General features: G+C 40.0%; 1 protein-coding gene and 1 long non-coding RNA gene across 6 annotated transcripts in view; one reads left to right on the top strand and one right to left on the bottom strand.

Annotated features, from left to right (window-relative positions):
* MAST2 (microtubule associated serine/threonine kinase 2) overlaps positions 1 to 19,321 on the top strand; it is a 345,729-nt gene that overhangs the window by 170,327 nt on the left and 156,081 nt on the right. For 4 of the 5 annotated variants that reach the window (XM_039483465.1, XM_039483464.1, XM_039483463.1 and 1 more), the window contains exon 4: positions 8,336 to 8,367. In XM_039483465.1, the coding sequence (XP_039339399.1) occupies positions 8,336 to 8,367 (32 nt within the window). Of the gene's footprint in view, positions 1 to 8,335; positions 8,368 to 17,443; positions 17,671 to 19,321 lie in introns of those variants that run through there. The other variant, XM_039483466.1, reaches the window with a different exon arrangement.
* On the bottom strand, positions 1,130 to 18,456 carry LOC120369802. Its single transcript, XR_005583440.1, has 3 exons — positions 18,283 to 18,456; positions 15,283 to 15,392; positions 1,130 to 2,632 (listed from the first exon to the last, which is right to left on the bottom strand). It is a non-coding gene; the product is annotated as an uncharacterized LOC120369802 (long non-coding RNA).

Raw genomic sequence — 19,321 nt, 5'->3', positions numbered from 1 at the left:
GAATGTAGTAAGTGGGGGAAGGTGGGGCGGGTTAGGGTGTTCGGTTTTGCGCCATTAGAAGGTTGGCAACCCTATAGGTAACTGACTGCCTTAAAATCTTGATGAAACTCTGAAGTAAGTGGATTGACAGATTGGAGGCTTTTGGAGCCACAGTTTCTTGCCAGATTATGTGAGTGGGTTTGACTTGGATACTTAGCTGTACCCTCACCGGGGCAGTTTGCTATAATATGTAGATGACCCTCTGTGTGTGTAAATTCTTGGCTGTGGTTGGTATTCCCCTTTAACACACAGATGTTTTTCTAGTTTCCAGCAATTTCAGACTGAGTTCTGAAGGGAAACCTGAAAGCGCTTTGTTTTGCTAGCGCTGGATGTTTACAAGCATTGTGCCTTTTAAAAAAAATAAAATAAAATACAATAAGGAAGAAACTGAAAATTTACGTTATATGCTAGCTCTTGACTCATTGTTTTGAGGACTGACGCAAACTGGCTCTTTAGAGGAGTGAGGCTATTTGTCAGCTGAATATCAAATCCTTTTGCCAGTTGGTTGTTTCAATATACCAGTATTTTACAAATGATAATATTTCTTACTGACATGAGACTATACTGAATTTGGAAAGTAATCCCAAATGTTTTTTAGTTGTTTTGTTGGTTTACGTGTGGGCATTTAGAATAAAAATAATAATTACACATTATTAACTGCTGAGGGCACTGGTCATATCCCCCTTCCATAGCCCCAAATTGTCCTAAACTGCTACTGCTGCTTAGGTCCTGCCATGCAGGCTTTGTAAGGGGAGGAAAATCCTGGTACACTGTAATTCAACATGTGGCTAACAACAGGAGTGTGAGAGAGAACACACTGCCAGGTCTGAGATCCCCATGATAATTTTAATTATATGTTAACGTTATTGCAGGCAAAACACCTCTAAAGTGTGTGGATTAAGGGTATTCTCAATATTGCTGATTTTAGGTGGTATTGGAAAGTGCTAAGGTAGCAATTTTCTTACTTTAAAGCATTTTTATATTTAATCAGCTGATATAACAATATAATCCTTAATTATTTAGTTTTACAATAAAATAGTTAATTATGGAAATTAACATCTACATTGTATACCACAAATTAAGCCAGCATTTCATTTTATAGATATGTTGTCAAAATGCTCACATTGTTAGTATTGATGTTTAATCTCTTTGCAGTGCAGTTTGGCAACCAAATTCAAATATTTTATTTTTTGGAGAGAAGGAAATTGAAATATATTGTTTTTAATATCCATTTATAAACATTCCTGTACTAAGAAATAGCAGATTTTCTTGACAGATACTTGTAGGCAAAGAAAAGCATAGTTTTTTTAAAACCATGAAAAATTCCTTCCTTTTTCAGTCTGATGGATGGATTATAGTTGATGTCCTTGCATGGGCAGGTTGTATTTTCCATCAGAACTGGAGATTCTAATCCTCATCATCATTTCTGTAATGCAAATGGTTTATGTGTAGAAACAGATTTAATTAATCCCCTGCTGGTTGATAGTGCACCCTAAAGCAAATATTTACAGTCAGCAAAGGAAAAATTTAAAATATGAGTGCATGGTGTCAGGTCAGTGAGTGTCAGTTGATCTTACAACATATGTGAAATATTATTCTTAATTTACTAAGCAAAATGTGTTTTCCCTTCTAGCTATAGAAATACTTTGATATCATCATGTTTGATGGCTCAGCTGGGATGGTGATAAGCTTACCAAATAAGAGTTCCAAGGTCAAAGGCAATCTCAGGCCATGACTACACTTACCGGTGATCAACAGCAGCGGTCAGTTTAGCAGGTCCAGTGAAGACCCCCTAAATTGACCAAGAGTGCTCTCCTGTCGACTCCGGTACTCCACTGGAACGAGAGGAGTAAGGTAAGTCAACAGGAGAGCATCTCCCGTCGATGCAGCACAGAGTAGACACCACTGTAAATCGACCTAAGCTATGTCGACGCCAACTATGTTATTCACGTAGCTGGAGTAGCGTAACTTAGGTCGACTTACCCCGGTAGTGTAGAAAAGGCCTCAGGAACCCTGGTGCCTGTGCTGGCAGAAACTGGGAACATCCAGGTGGTGGTGATTTTCAGTTAATTTGAAAGGGCCAAAGTATGGTGCATTCAGAGCACATTTTAGCATCCCACTTTGCCTGTGGGTATGTGCCATATGTGCAGCTACACATTCAAGGACGAACTGCAATATTGAGAGAAAGTGGTGATGAAATATCTCTCCATGGTGCTTTTATAAAGAGTGATTAAAGGAAGACAGTGTGATATATCACCTACTCCTAACATGACTAAAACACTGCACCCTTCTTCTGTGATTATGAAGTTAAAAAATTAGTGTTGCTAAACAATCCCTAAGTTAATTTTATTACTTTTCAGTAAAACAGATAATTAATTTAATGGCATTTTCCTCTGTATGTAAAGATGCAGCCTGATGAATCACATTTTTGAGAACATAAGTTAATTGAAAGGGATGATTCCAGCATGGTTCTGTTCTCAGTAATTCAATTTTCCGAGGCAACATGTTGAATAAAACCTCAGTTGTCAGTCATATTATTCGACTTCATCAGGACTTGACTTTATCCTTCATGCTAATTATTGATGGGTTTCATCTGTGGAAAAAAGTTTGAGAAATAAAACTAGACAAATTGACAGTCTGTCATTTTTGTAAGAGGATACTGAAAATAAACATTCATTTAGAGGATTATATTACTGAACTTGAGAGCAGGTGGCACAGAGCTGGTCTGAGGTAATCAGGATAATATATCTATGTATTGACAGTTAAAGTGCTCAAAGAGACAGATACTTCAGATTGTGCATGGAATCTGCTATTCTTTGATGTTTCACTTTAAATTGGGGTTAGGTCTTATATGGAAGAAAACATTTTACATAATTAGCACAGTTACTCAGAGGATTTATTGAGTTGTGGAACAATGAAAGAATTACTATACCGAAAGCTAAATACCAGGTCAGATTTGGTGGTCATAGCATGATAGTGTTATATTAATCATCTTGCCATTTGAAATATGAACTCTGTTTCAAGAATGCATAAATATGTATTGCCAAGTTCTCTTTGTGTGATGTTTGGCAGGATTAGCATGGTAAAGTAATTCTAGTCACCAGCACTTCCTTCATAATTAACATACTGAAATTTGCTTCCCTTAGCTGGGCTACAAAAACTGATATCCAAGCTCGGAGCCCAATTTATGGGAAATAAGTAACTACAGATCTCCATGAAGTATTGTCAGGTTCTACTGTTTTGTCTATATTTGAAATGTCAGTTGAATGCAGTGTACTTTAACTGATTGATTGAAATGCACCTTAAGTCCACATATAAGTACTTTGTGTGATTGAAGTTACCCTGATAACTTGTAGGTGTAAAGATGCAATCAGCTGAGTGCCAGTATGGACGTTCCAGTTTCCTCAACCAATGAAAGCTCCTTAGTTCACCAACTACTATCCCACTACTTTTGCACCTTCTTATTCCCTGCTCTGCCCCTTTGTGCAGTGCCCTCACAATGTGCCCCCTGAAATGTCTGCACTCCTGCTCCTGAAATGCAAGTCTCAGATGGCTGTCCTGCTGTGGATCATCAGCTGAGACTTCAGTTTCTGCCCCACACACTATTCCCCTCTGCACCAGCTATGTTCCCCACATATGCTGTTCTCTTCTCCAGTAATCCTTCCTCCCTATATCCCTGGTTCTGGCTTTATCATTCTGCAGACAGTGGATTGCTGATGGTGCACTGGTTGAAGCTGCAGCAGGAAGAGCAGAGCTGGTGGTGCTGCTGCTCACAGTTGTTGAGCTTCCAGCTCCACTCCCCTTGCTTTGGCCCTTCTATGCTGTTAGCCCCTTCAAAACCTGTTGGGGGGCAGGAGGGGGCAAGGCTGCGCAGCTACCAGGTCTGCTGTTCCTGATTCAGTCAGTTAAGTGGGGGAGCAATGGTTGGGGGGTCAGGAGACATGGCTGGGGAAGGAGGATACTATTGAGTGGGCACAAAAGATTGTCGTTTCAGGTGGATTGCTGTCTGAGGGTCTGCAAAGTAGGAATGAAGGGACATTTCAGGAGGGTAATATGAGGTGGGACATAGTGGAACAATGGATATAAAAACTGATTGCTGTACCAGTGATTACTCGCCCTGTTGTAGTCAAGGCCTTAGAGGTGTTGAATTTCAAAAACTGTATTGTATATTGATGCTATAATTGTAGTATATTCATTTAGGTGCAATCACAGAATGAATGTGAATACTATAGGGATAGGGTGTAATTCAGTCCTGGCATATTTGATTGAGTTACATTGAGAGATCATATGTAATATACCATATGTTTTTCTAAAATAAAATGTGTTAATTTCCGAATTCAGACAGTGGATTATGGATTAAGAAAAATGTTGTTTTCGTGGATAATGAAAAGTTACTCTCATAGGTACAAATGAGAATAAAAACAAACGTAATCCTTTAAACATAGGTGTCAACTTCCTCAGTTTTCAGGGGATCATATAGAATCTCAGGGTTGGAAGGGACCTCAGGAGGTCATCTAGTTCAACCCCCTGCTCAAAGCAGGACCAAACCCAACTAAGTCATCCCAGCCAGGGCTTTGTCAAGCCTGACCTTAAAAACCTCTAAGGAAGGAGATTCCACTACCTCCCTAGGTAACCCATTCCAGTTCTTCACCACCCTACCAGTGAAAAAGTTTTTCCTAATGTCCAACCTAAACCTCCCCCTCTGCAACTTGAGACCATTACTCCTTGTTCTGTCATCTTCTACCACTGAGAACAGTCTAGATCCATCCTCTTTGGAACCCCCTTTCAGGTAGTTGAAAGCAGCTATCAAATCCCCCCTCATTCTTCTCTTCTGCAGACTAAACAATCCCAGTTCCCTCAGCCTCTCCTCATAAGTCATGTGCTCCAGCCCCCTACTCATTTTTGTTGCCCTCCGCTGGACTGTCTCCAATTTATCCACATCCTTCTTGTAGTGTGGGGCCCAAAACTGGACACAGTACTCCAAATGAGGCCTCACCAGTGCTGAGTAGAGGGGAATGATCACATCCCTCGATCTGCTGGAAATGCCCCTACTTATACAACCCAAAATGCCATTAGCCTTCTTGGCAACAAGGGCACACTGTTGACTCATATTCAGCTTTTCGTCCACCGTAACCCCTAGGTCCTTTTCTGCAGAACTGCTTCCTAGCTATTCGGTCCCTAGTCTGTAACAGTGCATGGGATTCTTCTGTCCTAAGTGCAGGACTCTGCACTTGTCCTTGTTGAACCTCATCATATTTCTTTTGGCCCAATCCTCTAATTTGTCTAGGTCCCTCTGTATCCTATCCCTACCCTCCAGCGAATCAACCACTCCTCCCAGTTTAGTGTCATCTGCAAACTTGCTAAGGGTGCAGTCCACACCATCCTCCAGATCGTTGTTGAAGATATTGAATAAAACCGGCCCCAGCACCGACCCTTGGGGCACTCCACTTGATACCGGCTGCCAACTAGACATGGAACCATTGATCACTACCCGTTGAGCCCGAACATCTAGCCAGTTTTCTATCCACCTTACCGTCCATTCATCCAGCCCATACTTCTTTAACTTGCTGGCAAGAATACTGATGCTCGACCCCCGCTCTGCCCCAGGCCCCGCCTCCACTCCGTCCCTTCCTCAACCCCCCCACCCCGCTCTGCACATGCCCCCACCCCACTCCACCCCTCCCATAAGCCTCCACACCTGCCCCGCCGTTTCCTACCCCCACTCCACCCCCTCACCCACCTCTTCCTGCCCTTGGTCCTCTCTCTCCCCCCCAGTGCCTCCTGCCCACTGCTGAACAGCTGATCAGCAGTGGGCAGGAGGCTCTGGGAGGGAGAGGAAGGAGCTGATCGGTGGGGCTGCTGGCGGGCAGGAGGCACTGTGGGGGAGGAGGCACACCCGCAATTTTTTTTGGAGCACCCACAGAGTTGGCCTGTGCCTTTAAACATTAATTACTTTGAAGTGCCTTGCCCCTTAGAGCTAATATTACAAACATAAAACTGTGTGCCGTACAGGACAGGAGGCAGGGTTGTCAGTTCTCATTCTTGTGCCGTGAGTCTCATATTTCAGCTTTTTCTTAAAGCCCCAGCTTCTTGTGTCATACTAGAGCACAGAAATCTCAGTTTTATTTACACCCCCCCCCCACAAAAACCACATATCTCAAGTCCTTATGGTTATATAGAAAAAAGCTTGCAGACCCTAAAGGCACAAAACCAAGAAGGCAAATAAAAAGGACCCACATTTCTTTTTTTTTTAAAATCTCATTTTAAGTGAATGTCATGAATTTTTGGGTCTGATTCATGATTTTTGAATGCTTAAGATTGGTGGTATTGGGAAGTGAACTTGTGTACAAATAGAACAAGCTGCTGCATCCTTACAGTGTGTAGTTCCACTGGATGAAAACTCTTTTAAAATAAAATGTACCATATGTGTTTCACTTAGATATATTGCAATTAAAGTTGAAATCCATTTTCATAAAGACCTTCTTTATTCCATTATTTACATGGTGCATATGCTTATAAAGTATTAAAAGACAATGGCCAAAAAGCTTTGTGTCATATGTAAAACTCTCAGATAAAGGTTCTTATCTTTTAAAGGAGTAAGAAAGAAGGAAATCCCTTTAGAATGCAATATATTTGATCAGTTAGGTGGTTGTGATTAATTGCTTTATATACTTAAATGTTTTGATTAGCTTTTGACAGTTTGTATGGTGACAGGGATGTATTTCACGATGCAATAAAGTTCTCAGGCTTGTGATGGTTGGTACCTGATTACTCAGTACAATTAGAGCTGTGGAACTGTGCAAGTGGCAGTGAAATTTCAAGGTGTAGAGTCAGTGGGAAATCATGCTTGATTTATATTGATGAAATGATTAGAGTCAAACTACTATCTAGAAACTTCTCAGTGACCGTAAAAATGTTGACTAATATGCAATTTATTATTTTTAAAAATGCAACTATATGTAATATAAAGTAGCATTTCAATCATTTAAACCCAAAATTTAGCCCTTAACTAAAAAAAATCTTGTGAATGTGTTTTCATATGTTTTTAAAATATTTTTTATATAAACCTTCCTCTGCAATGGGGAAAGAAAGCACAACTGTTTTCCAGTATATGAAAATCAGAAAATAAAACTGACCATTCTAATTAAACTGTCCATACTGAGTGAAAAACAGATTAAGCGGCTGAGAAACAAAATAAGCAGATGGGAGGAGTGACAGCTAACATTTGAGCACAAATTTAAGATTCTAAATCCCATTTACCTGCATTGCTACTTCTGGGCCTCAGTAGCATTGCAAAGAGAAAATATGCTGGCTCTAGCTGTAATAATTATAAATGGTAAAAAGTAAAGATTTATATTAGGGTCAGTTAGAATAAATTGCATTTGATCTTATTAATAACACCATTAAATTTTAATTTTTAAAAATGTGATATTTATCTTCACATTGTCTTATTAAAAAGACAGAGTAGTAGAATTATTAAAAAAACCCTCGCTATAAATACACATGTGGCTCTTTAACTTCACTGTTTATGACTTATTTCTTCTGTTCTTGTGTGCCTTGTTGAAGGTGGACTCTGAGTAGGATGATGATACCATCTAGTGGTGACATATTAAAAATGCAGCAGTGTAAAATGTTTTCAAAAAGAGAGAAATGTGCTAACCTGAGATGAAAGTTCAAAAAATATTTATCTATTTCAATGTCTTTTAATCTTTACAGTTAATAGTGAAATGTGCTGATTCTAAGTGCAAGGTGCATTTCCTTGACTTTCTCTTCTGAAACATATAGCAGTATGTGTATATTAAAAAAAAAAAATCCAAGAGAAAACACTCCACTGCACACACTTAGCCCCTCGGGAGACGTTAAGAGAACAAACACATGACAGATGTTATCATGTTACATGATGCACTATGGGAAGGCACTCAGATATTAGAGTGATGAACTGTGTAGGACAGAATAGAATTTATTGCAAAGATGGTTAGTACGTTTATATACAATTGTATGCTTCTAATTTGTGACTGTAAATACCATAATTGTGCAGACAAAGCAAGTATTTGTGTGCATACCTGGCCAGTTGAATGCTCAGTTGGCTATAAACAGGTGCAAATACCATATTATGCATGCAATGATATATATGTGGTAACAAATTAGGAGTGCTGGCATCTTTTGAACATATCTTTGAAAATCTGGCCCTTAATATTTTATTTGTAAAGTAATATTACTAGATTAGATAAACATGAAGTTAATTTAAGATCTTTCTTCATTGATTTTCTAATTTTTTTGTTTGTATTTTTTCCAGAAGGAACTCAGTCTCCCTAGAAGAGGAAGCTTGTAAGTATAATTACTTTTCATCCATTGCTGCCATAAGTACTCCTGAGAGCATTCTGTGCAAAAAAATTAAAAATTCTATGCAAAAAAAAAATTCTGCACACAATATTTTAAAATTCTGCAAAATTCTGCAAATTTTATTTGTCAAATAAATGTGGAGGCTCCAGCATGGCATTGGGGGGCACAGGCCACTGGCTGCACAGAGGTGGGAGATCACTGTGCAGCTTTCCCTCCCTTCCCCTCCCTGACACAGACTCAGTGATGAGGCTGCACTCAACCCTGACAGAGTGCAAGGATGGGGCCTGCCCCAGAAACAGCCCAGGGCCCTGCCCCTCTGTGCTAGGTGCACCAGGTAGGCTCAGCAACGCAAGATCCAAGTGTGAAGGGGCTTAGTGTTAGGGGATCCATGTGTGATTTGAGAGGGTTCTGTGTGGGGCAATCTGGGTGCAGGCTGCTCAGTGGGGGATCTGGATGCTGTGGGGATCTGGGTGCAAAGGGGCTTGCTGGGGGGTTCTGGGTGCACTGGTAATGGGACTCTGCAGGGGGGTCCAGGTGAAGGTGGTTGGGGCTCAGCGGGGTGTGTGTCTGGGTGTGGGGGGAGATAGAGCTCGGCAGGGGGGTCTGGGTTTGGGGGTTTGGTGAGTGGGTCCAGATGCTAGTGGAGTGCAGCTCAGTGGGATGGGGATCCAGGTGCAACTGGTTGGGGCTTGGTGGGGTGGGGATCTGGCTGCCGGGGGCTCATCGGGGTGGTCCAGGTGCAGGGGGAGTGGAGCTTATCGGGGGGTGAGTATGAGGTTGTCTGGATGCACGGGGGTTGGGTGGATGGGGGAACAGCTTCCTGTAGATGGATCCTTCCCCCCTCAGCTGAGGTGTTATGGGTGCAGGAAGAAGGAGGTGGGGGAGTTTGCAGAGCTTCCTGCAGCCGGGGAAGAAATCTGCGTGTGGGTCTGACCCTGCCCTGGATGCTGTGCAGTGGAAGAAGTAGTTCTGTCCTCTGCAGCCCAGCCCAGACTAGCAGCTGAGCCCAGCAGAGGGTAGGAGCCATCACCCTGGTCTTCCTCAGTTCTGCCTCCTGCCCCACAGTGATTACCTCTCTGCCGGCTGCCCTGGGCACCCGAAACATACTGCTGGGGAGGGTCACATGACCACAATTGTGGCTTCCCTTTGCTTCCCCATCAGAAAGTCATTTTTTCTGTGGGGAAGCGAAGAAATCAGCGGGGGACATAAATTCTGCACATGTGCAGTGGTGCAGAATTCTCCTAGGAGTACATAAGGCTTGAGTCAACAAAAATACATGCATATTGTCAACTGTTGAATCCACACAGAGCTATCAGAGACAGATTTTTTTTTAATTAACATTTTTCATGTGCTTTTAAAGTGTTTTTGAAAGGTGCCATGTTGGCCGTGTTGGAGTCTGTTCGTCTCTTTAAGAGGTGGAGGACAGCCAGTGGTAGTCCAAGCCTACTCAATTGCTTAGCCAGTACGGCTCAACCCTGACATGAAGGAAACTTACAGGAGTGAGTGGGGAGTTCAGCATTCATGGAGCAGACAGTGCTTGCCTTTTTGTTGAGACTGCCAACAGTGGTCCCCGTTGCTTCCAATCTCAACCTTTGTACTCTGGATAAAATGTCCAGTGGGGCTTGTACTGAGATTTAATAAACTAATTCCACACAAGTCACTGATGGGAACAACATTTGGTCACTGCTGTGTGGACAATGTAGATGTGAAAAATCTAGCTTTTCATTACCAATCCCTGCAGGTTTTTGTTGTTGTGAAATCAAGACCGTAGAAGTATTGCCACAAAACATAAAATAGCAAACTGGAAAAAGCAGCTTTCTTAAAACCAGCCAGTTATTCATTTTAACATCTCTTGTTAGGTTTGCAGAGTTTTAGGACATTGTGTTTTAGTGATAATCTCTGAGAGAATTTAACTTTTGCTTAGTTTTCTGTGGTCTGGTATGTGGTTGAATAAAACTGCATAGTGGCTGGATTATATAAAGAACAAGCGAGCATGCCAGTTAAACCTACAATAAGCTTAAAGTCGTAGCCTTCTAACTAATAACCATGCCCTAAAGTTTGCGTATCACAGAAGCAAAGTCAGTTCCTTAGGTTACCTTTTATAAGCTGTCTTAAATTTCAGGTTTTGGTAATGAATGAGTTTTAATTTTTAGTCTTTAAAATCTCTCCTTTGTATAAGGAGCAATGTTTGAAAAGTGCTGTGTGGTGCCTATGATTCACTGCTGAACAATATGACTAGGTCAAAAGGCCTTTTTTTTAATGACGCATGAATGAACCTTTTTGTTGAAGTCATATGATGGTGTTAAACTCAGTTATTTATAACAAAACAGAACACAGAAATCATACATTAATTATCTATCAGTATACTTTTTAGGCCAGCTTAGCTAGATTTGTATTAGATTTTAGGAACACTATTGTTTATATGATTTGGGAACAATCAAGACAGTGATCGAATAAGAGCACTTGGACAAGTATTTAGAGAAAATCGAGTTAAACCTTTACCTTAAGGTAACAATTCAGATTTTTTTACACAAAGCATTTTTGATCTGGAGTTGAGGATGCCAAAGTTTTTTCCTTTTTCTTGGTCAAGTATGGAGATGGGTACAATATAAAACTATTATAAGTATTAACAAGAGAAACATATGGTACTGTGGTCAGGTCTTTAGGCACTGACAGTTTATGATGGTTTATTTAGTAACTATGGATATTGTTGAATTGTCTGTAAAGTGTTTTTCTCCAGTTACTTCAATCCTTTCTTTTTGATTACCTCTGTGAAGAGAACTTCAGTAGCCTCTGTATCTAGAAGGCAAAACCATAAACTGCAAAGGACAAGAATAACAGCTACTGATGTGATTTCAATTTTTAGCGGAATAGAGATTTTCAAAGTGTTCAATCTGCTTTAAAGATGCTCTGACTAAATTATTTTACTGTGTTTCCTGGAACTATAGGAAGTGCAGTCAGTCAGAGCTAGTTGTTTTGAACTGGTTACTTTTGTTTAGTGTAATAAATTAGTAGTATGGTGTGATTTTCATTTATTTCTGATTGATACCCAAATGCCCTTATCAAGAAATTAGAATTGTGTGGCTCAGTGGAAAGAGCCTTGTGGATCTGTAGGTCTCAGAAAACTATTTCTGTTCATCTCAGAGTTGTCAATAGTTGTTACCATAATATCAAAGTGCTCCCCATATAAATAAAATCTGCATAGCAAGATCTATGGAGTCTACTGTTTGTTCTCCCATCCCTGATTTAAAGAGTCTCTGCTCAGAAAATCATTAAAAAAAAATTATGATTCCTGTAATGGTGAAAATGGTATGTCAAAGAAGAAGGTCTTGGGCAAAGTGTTTGTTGTTGAATATAAAATTGTTATGCGTAAGAATGAAATGGATGAATTTGGTGATGTGTTTGGGATGCATATCTAAGGGATGTCCATTGTCTTGTAAATATTTGAGGCAAGTAGCTGTGCCATCATTGTGAGGGATGTTGGTGTATCAGGAAGTGACATCCATGGCAGCAAGGATGATATTCTGAGGGAAGTTGTTAATGTTGCAGAGTTTATGGAAGAAGTTGGTTGTGTCGTGGAGGAAGCTGGCCCTTTGTATGGTGAGTGGTTTAAGGATGGGTTCTGAGTCCTGATATTCCTTCAGAACGAGTGCCATAACCAGAAATGATGGGTCTCCCTGGGTTCCCTTGTTTGTGTATTTGGGAAGCACATAGAAGGTGGGTTCATGGGGGATGAGTTAACAGAGTTTCTCTTGGAGTTTTTTGGAGAAGCATTTGGAGGATTAGAAGGGAGTGCAAGAGTCATCTAGTTTAACCTCCTGCCAAGGTGCAGGATTTGTTGTGTCTAACCCTTCCAAGGCAGATGGCTATCAAGTCTCATTTTGAAACCTCCAGTGAAGGAGTTTTCCTGACTTTCCAAGGAAGTTTGTTCCATTTTCCTACTGTTCTTACAGTTAAGAATTTTTCCCTGAGATTTATTGTACTCATTGCCTTTTGTCCTGCTCTCTGTGGCAAGACAAAACAGTTTTTCCTCATCTTTTTAATGGGAGTCTTAGAAGGATTTGAAGACCACCATCATGTTCTCTGCCCTCCCACCCTCCCGCAATCTCCCTCTTTTCCAAAATAAAGATACTCAGTTCCTTCAGCCTTTGCGCATCTGGCTTACATTCATCTCTTTGATCATCTTTGTCACTCACTCTGTATCCTTTCCAGTTTCTCTACATCCTGTCTGTTTAGTTAGGGCCCTAATAAATGTATGGCCATGAAAAACATGTCACGGACTATGAAATCTGGTCTCCCGCTGTGAAATCTGATCTTTAGCCTGCTTTTACCCTAGACTATTCAGATTTCATGGGGGAGATCAGCGTTTCTCAAATTAGGGGTCCTGACCCAAAAGGGAGTTGCGGGGAGGGGAGGGGGTGTCACGAGGCTATTTTAGAGGGGTCACAGTATTGACACCCTTATTTCTGCACTGATTTTAGAGCTGGGCTGCCAGAGAGTGGTGGCTGTTGGCCAGGTGCCCAGCTCTGCAGGCTGTTCTCCGCCAGCAGCAGCGCAGAAGTAAGAGTGGCAATACCATACCATGCCATCCTTACTTCTGCACTGCTGCTGCGCTGCTGCTGATGGCGGCTCTGCCTTTAGAGCTGGGCTCCCGGCCAGCAGCCACCACTCTTCAGCTGCCCAGCTCTGAAGGCAGTGCTGCTGGCAGCAGCAGCACAGAAGTAAGAACTGTAAACCCTCCTACAATAACCTTGCGACCCCCCCCCCAAACTCCTTTTTGGGTCAGGACCCCTACAATTACAACACCATGACATTTTGGATTTAAATAGCTAAAATCATGAAATGTATGATTTTTAAAATCTTATGACTGCGAAATTGACCAAAATGGACTGTGAATTTGGTAGGGCCCTATATATAGCAATGACCAAAATTGGACACAGTACTCCAGCTCAGGCCTAACCAGCACTAAGTAGAGTGGTACTATCACCTCCTGTAACTTGCATGCTATGCCAATGTTAATGCAACCCAAAACTGCATCTTTAAAATTGCATGTTTTCAAATCCCTCCCCAAACAGCTCCAAGAGAAATTCTACAAACTCATCTCAAACTTGAAGAAGAGCTCTGCATAAGCTTGAAAGCTAGTCTCTCTCATCAGAAAGCGGTTCAATGAAAGATATTACCTCACCCATCTTGGCTCAGAAAAATGATAAAAGACAAAAACACCATATCACCAGTAGGTGAACACTTTTCACAAAGCAGTTACTCCATATATGATCTCTGTCTTCATCTTCAAAGGAAACTCACACAATACCTTCAAAAGACAAGCTTGGAGCTTAAATTTGTAACTTTGCTAGACATTGTTAAATCCTCAATTTTTAAAGTCACTGGATTTATGGCTTATTACAACAATCAGTAATTCACTAACTTCCCTTTTTTGTCCTATGACTGCAGAGGTGTTAACTGGCTACTTCATCTTGAATCGTCTCTTATAATATGAGTTAACAAGTTATGCTAAACCATCTGTTCCACTTCGTATTTGGTTGTGACACACTCTGCGGGCATGTCTATGCGTCCAGCACTGCAGCAGTGCGATGCAGCTGCACCACTGCAGCATGTCTGGTGAAGATGCTCTATGCTGATAGGAGAGAGCTCTCCCATTGGCATAATAAAACCACCCTTGTAAGTGGCAGAAGCTACGTCGATGGGAGAAGTTCACCCACTGACATAGCGCTGTCCACACCAGTGCTTGTGTCTGTGTAACTTATGTCAGTCGGAGGGGTGGTGGGGTTATTCAACCCCCTGAGCAACATAAGTTCTGTGACATAAACTGTAGTTTTGACATAGCCCGAGTACCTTTTCCAGATCTGGAGAGGAGCTCTGTGTAAACTCAAAAGCGTATCTTCTTCCCAATAAAAGACATTACTTCACCCATCTTGTCTTTCTTAGGTGGTGCACATCAGTTACAGAAGTTGCCATCCTCTCTCTTGAAAGAGGATTAACTTTTATTTATGATGCATTTATGTATGTACAGTAGATAAATTATAAAGATTCTTAGCTGTTTTAGTGGTCAAAGACACCTTTTTTTATATAGTTATTTTTGCCTTACCCAAACTTTTATTTGGGTTTTTAATAAATGCATTGTGCAGCATGATGTTATTTGACAAAAGCAAATGTGTAACCCACATACACACAGTGTGGTTGGTTCTCTGTCCCCTTCTAATGGGTAGTCACTGTATGGACATGTATGAAGCTGCCAAATTCTTTGCGATATGGAACCTTGGTGGTGGTTCTATCTCTGTTGCCACTGATCCCTCCAAGGGTGTTGAATTAAATAAGTGATAGTAATTGCTAGTAAATTTGCTCCCAAATCTCCTCTCAGTGGAATTACGCAGAAGTAAATTTCTTCCAGAGAATGTGCTAAACCCAAGCTTAAAACTGTACCTGTTTCTGCTGCTAACCTTTCTAAATCATCATGCTTAAAACTGAGGAAACAAAAGTTATAGATGGAGGAAACAAGGAAAATATTTTGACTTGCTGGACTGAAGAGAATGAAGGCAAGCATGGGAAGAGTATTTGCACATTTATGCAAGTCTTTTGTACAAAGACCTTAATTAAATAAAGATTATATACTCGGTTTCTGTACTAATAATTTGGATATCATATGGGTGGGAAAACAAAATCTCTTGGTCAATACATTAGGTGAAGATTAAACCTAACATGGTTATGGTTATAAGCAATTATGGGGAGCCTTGCTAATGTTATCACACTTATTACTTTTGTGCAAATATAGTGCCAAAGCTAAGTGGGGGCAAATATTCCCAAATATTGCAAATATCCAAAGTGCAAATAGATAAGGTAAGACATTGCCATTGCTCGAAATAGAAGAGTCTTGTATCTTACTGGGCAGGCTGTGCACTGCTGTACAGAAGTCCTTGGTTTGAATTCTGGTCTGTCTCTTTCCCTTTTCATGCTCAGAGGGCGCGGAAGTTATGGAGACAGTACAGTTATCCCTGGGAAAAAATGCATTATATCACTCAGCTTCAGTCTCTCTTGGCAGCAAGGCAGTTCTGTGGTGAGTCATGTGCAGTTTTCCCTGACTCAGGAGAAAGGCAGCCATGACAGTACAATGCCTCAAGTGTGGGGAGTATAAAATGAAGAAAATGGGTAAAAAACGTCCCATGGTGCTCTGAGAAGGAAGAGGGGAGTGGCATTCTGTTCCCATCCTGTACTATCTTGGATCTGGAAATAAAGAATAATAATGCCTTTTCAGTTTGTGGTATTTTTTTTTATAAATGGGTGAGAGAAACTTTACATTTTAACTATACTCCTCCCTTCAACTCAGAAGAGAAACACTCAGGAGCAGTAGATTAAAAATAACCTAGTGCTCTTAAATTGATATGAGGTGCTGAGTCAGGAGCTGGAATGTGTGGCGTTGCGCCTACAGAGGCTCCATAGCAACATTGCCAGTAGTATGTGGGGCTTGCTGAAATTATTTGAAGTATAGTTTGTAAAGGGGAAATTGGTGCATGAGAAGGATTTTAGGATTGATCTGTGTGTTTGAGGAGGTTCTTAGCAATATTTTAAAAATGGGGAAAATGTTGTATCCATTTTTTAATTAAAATTTGCCACTATTTAATCTACCTAATTTTCATACTAGGACCATCGTAAAATTATTATTATATAGTGTACATGTAAAGATCTCTCCTTCACTCTCCACCAGAGAACTGGGATTCTGGTTTGTTTGGGGTTTTTTGTTTGTACGTTTGTTTTTTTGCTGTTAGTGGTGCTAATTGTGGGAAGGTGGCTGGGTTTTTCATTTTGCCCTGATGGTGCTGAGGTATGTGGTAGTCCTGACATCTTCCAGATTTGAGGACCAGTAGTCAGGAAAACGCCATCTCCTGGGTGTATAGGTCTAATTTTTTAGGTTGACAGTTCCATTATTCCTGTGGAACATAGCTGTCAGCGGAGGTCGTGATCCTCTAGCGAGAGGCATTTGTCTGGTAACTTGGATCGCTTCCGTGGAAGGCTTTAAAGATGAAGACCATAACCTTGAATTTGACCCATAAATGGTGGGTTTTATAAATATTTTAAAATGTTAAATACTTCTTTAAAAAATAGACCACAATCTCTTAGACACAGTGTTTTAATTAAAATCTGGACAAGATGTTCATGTGGAATGTTAGTTTGGAAAGCTAACTTTCTGCAGATAATGGATTTCAGGAAAGACGGACAGTAGTTTGTGACAACCATGCAAACAGCATGAGTTTGATTTGAGCTAATGATAGAAATTACCGTTCGAAAACTAAAATGCAAGACTCAGAGATTTAAGGGATGCAAGGGAACCTCTTGAGTCCTACAAAAGATTATTGTAGTGTAGCCTTGTGTTTTTCTAGTGTCCTCAATATCCTTTGACAGTTTGTTCTATTGCCAATTTGTCCTTGTAGTTTTGAAGTCCATAAAGAAGGAAAGAAGAAATAGCTAAGCTAGAACATAACCTCGTTATGTATTTGTTCCTGATAACTTGTGCGGTAAAATTCATAGTTTAACAAATTAACACATTATGAATGTTTTAAGATGGAAGTTCTGTAGATTCTTACATGGTTTGATTTCCAAAAATGGGATAGTTAGCATGTTTCCTCCCCGGTAAAGAACAGCTGTTCTTTGCACTGCTCATGACTTTCCTAGGGGCTCTGGGTGGGAGCAATGACTTTATTCCTATCACAGGATGAATTTTCGAGCTGGTATGTGAGATTTCTGCCAGAGTTTTTTCTTGTATGCCATCTCTCTCTCTGGTTCTGCATTTTCCTTGTGATTCACTATGAGTGAACGTGTCACTGCTGTCTGAAGCCCAGAAAAAGTTTGCCACTGATTTGCTGTGCTCTAAGTGTGAGTGATGTCAGTAGTACATTGCTGTCTGTATGACAGATCAGATTGTTTCGTTTGTATCTTTGGCTTCTCAGTACTATTGCTGCATACTGTTGGTCTTCATTTCCTGTTTATGGATGCTAGAAATAGACTTGTGGAAGACTTCTTTAAAAATAATTAGATTTTGACACGAGCTGGCTGATTAATCTGGACTGTTACTGAATTCATAAAGTCTGTGGTGACACTGGGAATATTTGAAGAGCTCTGTATTACATTGATTGTTCTGTACTCTGCACTGGAGTGATAACAGCGGGTTCTCCTTTCTGGCTTTAAACCTCTTATTCTGAGAAGAAACAGTGTATCAGAAAGTACAATGATGAAACGGAGGCAACAGAGACTTGGAGCCCCATCTCTGCGGATCCAGTAAGGACTGTTGTGAAAAAAAATTACAATTTAACATTGCATATGAAAACTATCAGGAAAAATACCCAGAATTTTTCATGGCCAACAAATGTCATCTTAATTTAACTTAGAAGAGGATTAATTATTGAAGGAGCATTTTAGCAGTGTCAAACTTTTCATTTGGCTGTACATAGGAAATATTATTTTCCAAAACTCTTGCAGTGAATGCTGTATTAGAAGGAAAAGTGTTGCCAGATAAATGCAATCTTTTATAGTTTTAAAAATAATTGTTTAAATGGGCACCTAATATATGTTTAGTATTGTACATGGCATTAACTGCTGTGGTAAAACTGAACACTCTTCATACTCTGTGCTTTTTTGCATTCTTTTTCTTTTTTAAACAGGGTTATTTAAACAGATTAAAAGGGAAATAAACATTAATCTATCAGAATAAGAGCAGTGAGAAAGCTCAAAGCAGCTGAAGCCCCCCTTCCTTTTAAAACAATACATTCCAAATATTTTAGGTGAGATGAGAATCTTTTTGCTGCATTACATGAAATTTTCATCTTAATATACAACTCTAGGCATTTTAAGTATACCAATTTATGGAACATATTTTATTTTGATACTTACCTCCTTTGTAAAGCACTTTGAAATCTTCTGATGAGAAGCACAATGTAAGAGCAAGTCATTATTAGTGTTATTTTGATCTTAAAAATGAAAGAAATTATATATAAAGAGTATGGATGTAAGCATGGAGGCTAAGTGAAACTGTGTTATGTAGTCCATGATGAAGGAAGAGGAGGAGGAGAAGAGGAAGGCTTAACCTTTCTGTCAGCAGATTGTAAGCCCCATCAGCTGTTTTAAGTACAGATTGCTAGTGGGGATTTCCAGAAACTAAGGGTTGCTTACTGATCAGATGCATTTGGTTTCATTAGGTAATTTTAAAGCAGGGGAACATTAGCAGCTCTGGATAATTTCAGTACTTTAACATGCAACATTTGGGCCCAAAACAACAACTAACCAAAGTCCATCCCAAATTTTCATACTACTGTATTTATTAATGTTTTGAACAGGACAGATGGAGCTCTTTTTATTATTTATTTATTTTTACCAAAAGCAAAGTAGGTAAATATCTATGCCCAGTTAATACAACATATGTTATTTATTATTTGTATAATAATACCACCTTGTAGCACCCAGAAGTCCTAGCCAGGACCCTATTGTGCAAGGCTCTGTACAAACACAGAACACAGACACAGTCCCTGCCCCAAAGAATTTACAATCTTGTACAGTCTTACCGTCTGGTATAGTACATATCACTCCTGTCTACAGCACAATTCTTGCTGTGTGTCCCAAACAAAAATCATTATTAATTGAGCCTTCATTGTACATGTAAGGATTAAATTTTGGGGATTGGGTACAAAATTTTTAATTTTGTGATATGTAAAGTCTTGATTGAGGATCATAGTTTTAATATAAGGGTGGCTTTTACAGTTTATATTTAATGATTTAAAATTTGTCTTTTAATTCTGGTATAACAGCCCATCATCTTTGGGTTGGTGGGAAAAAATATTATACTACCTAACTTGTAACTTCAAACGAAGTTGATTTATTTGTTGGTCATGATAAAAATCCTATCCAAATTAGTTTTCAAGAAACTTAAGTGGTC

This window comes from Mauremys reevesii, linkage group 8 (genome assembly GCF_016161935.1).
Source record: "Mauremys reevesii isolate NIE-2019 linkage group 8, ASM1616193v1, whole genome shotgun sequence".
NCBI classification, from domain to species: domain Eukaryota; kingdom Metazoa; phylum Chordata; order Testudines; family Geoemydidae; genus Mauremys; species Mauremys reevesii.
Note: the sequence above shows the minus strand (reverse complement) of the source record. Positions and strands in the feature narration are given on the sequence as shown.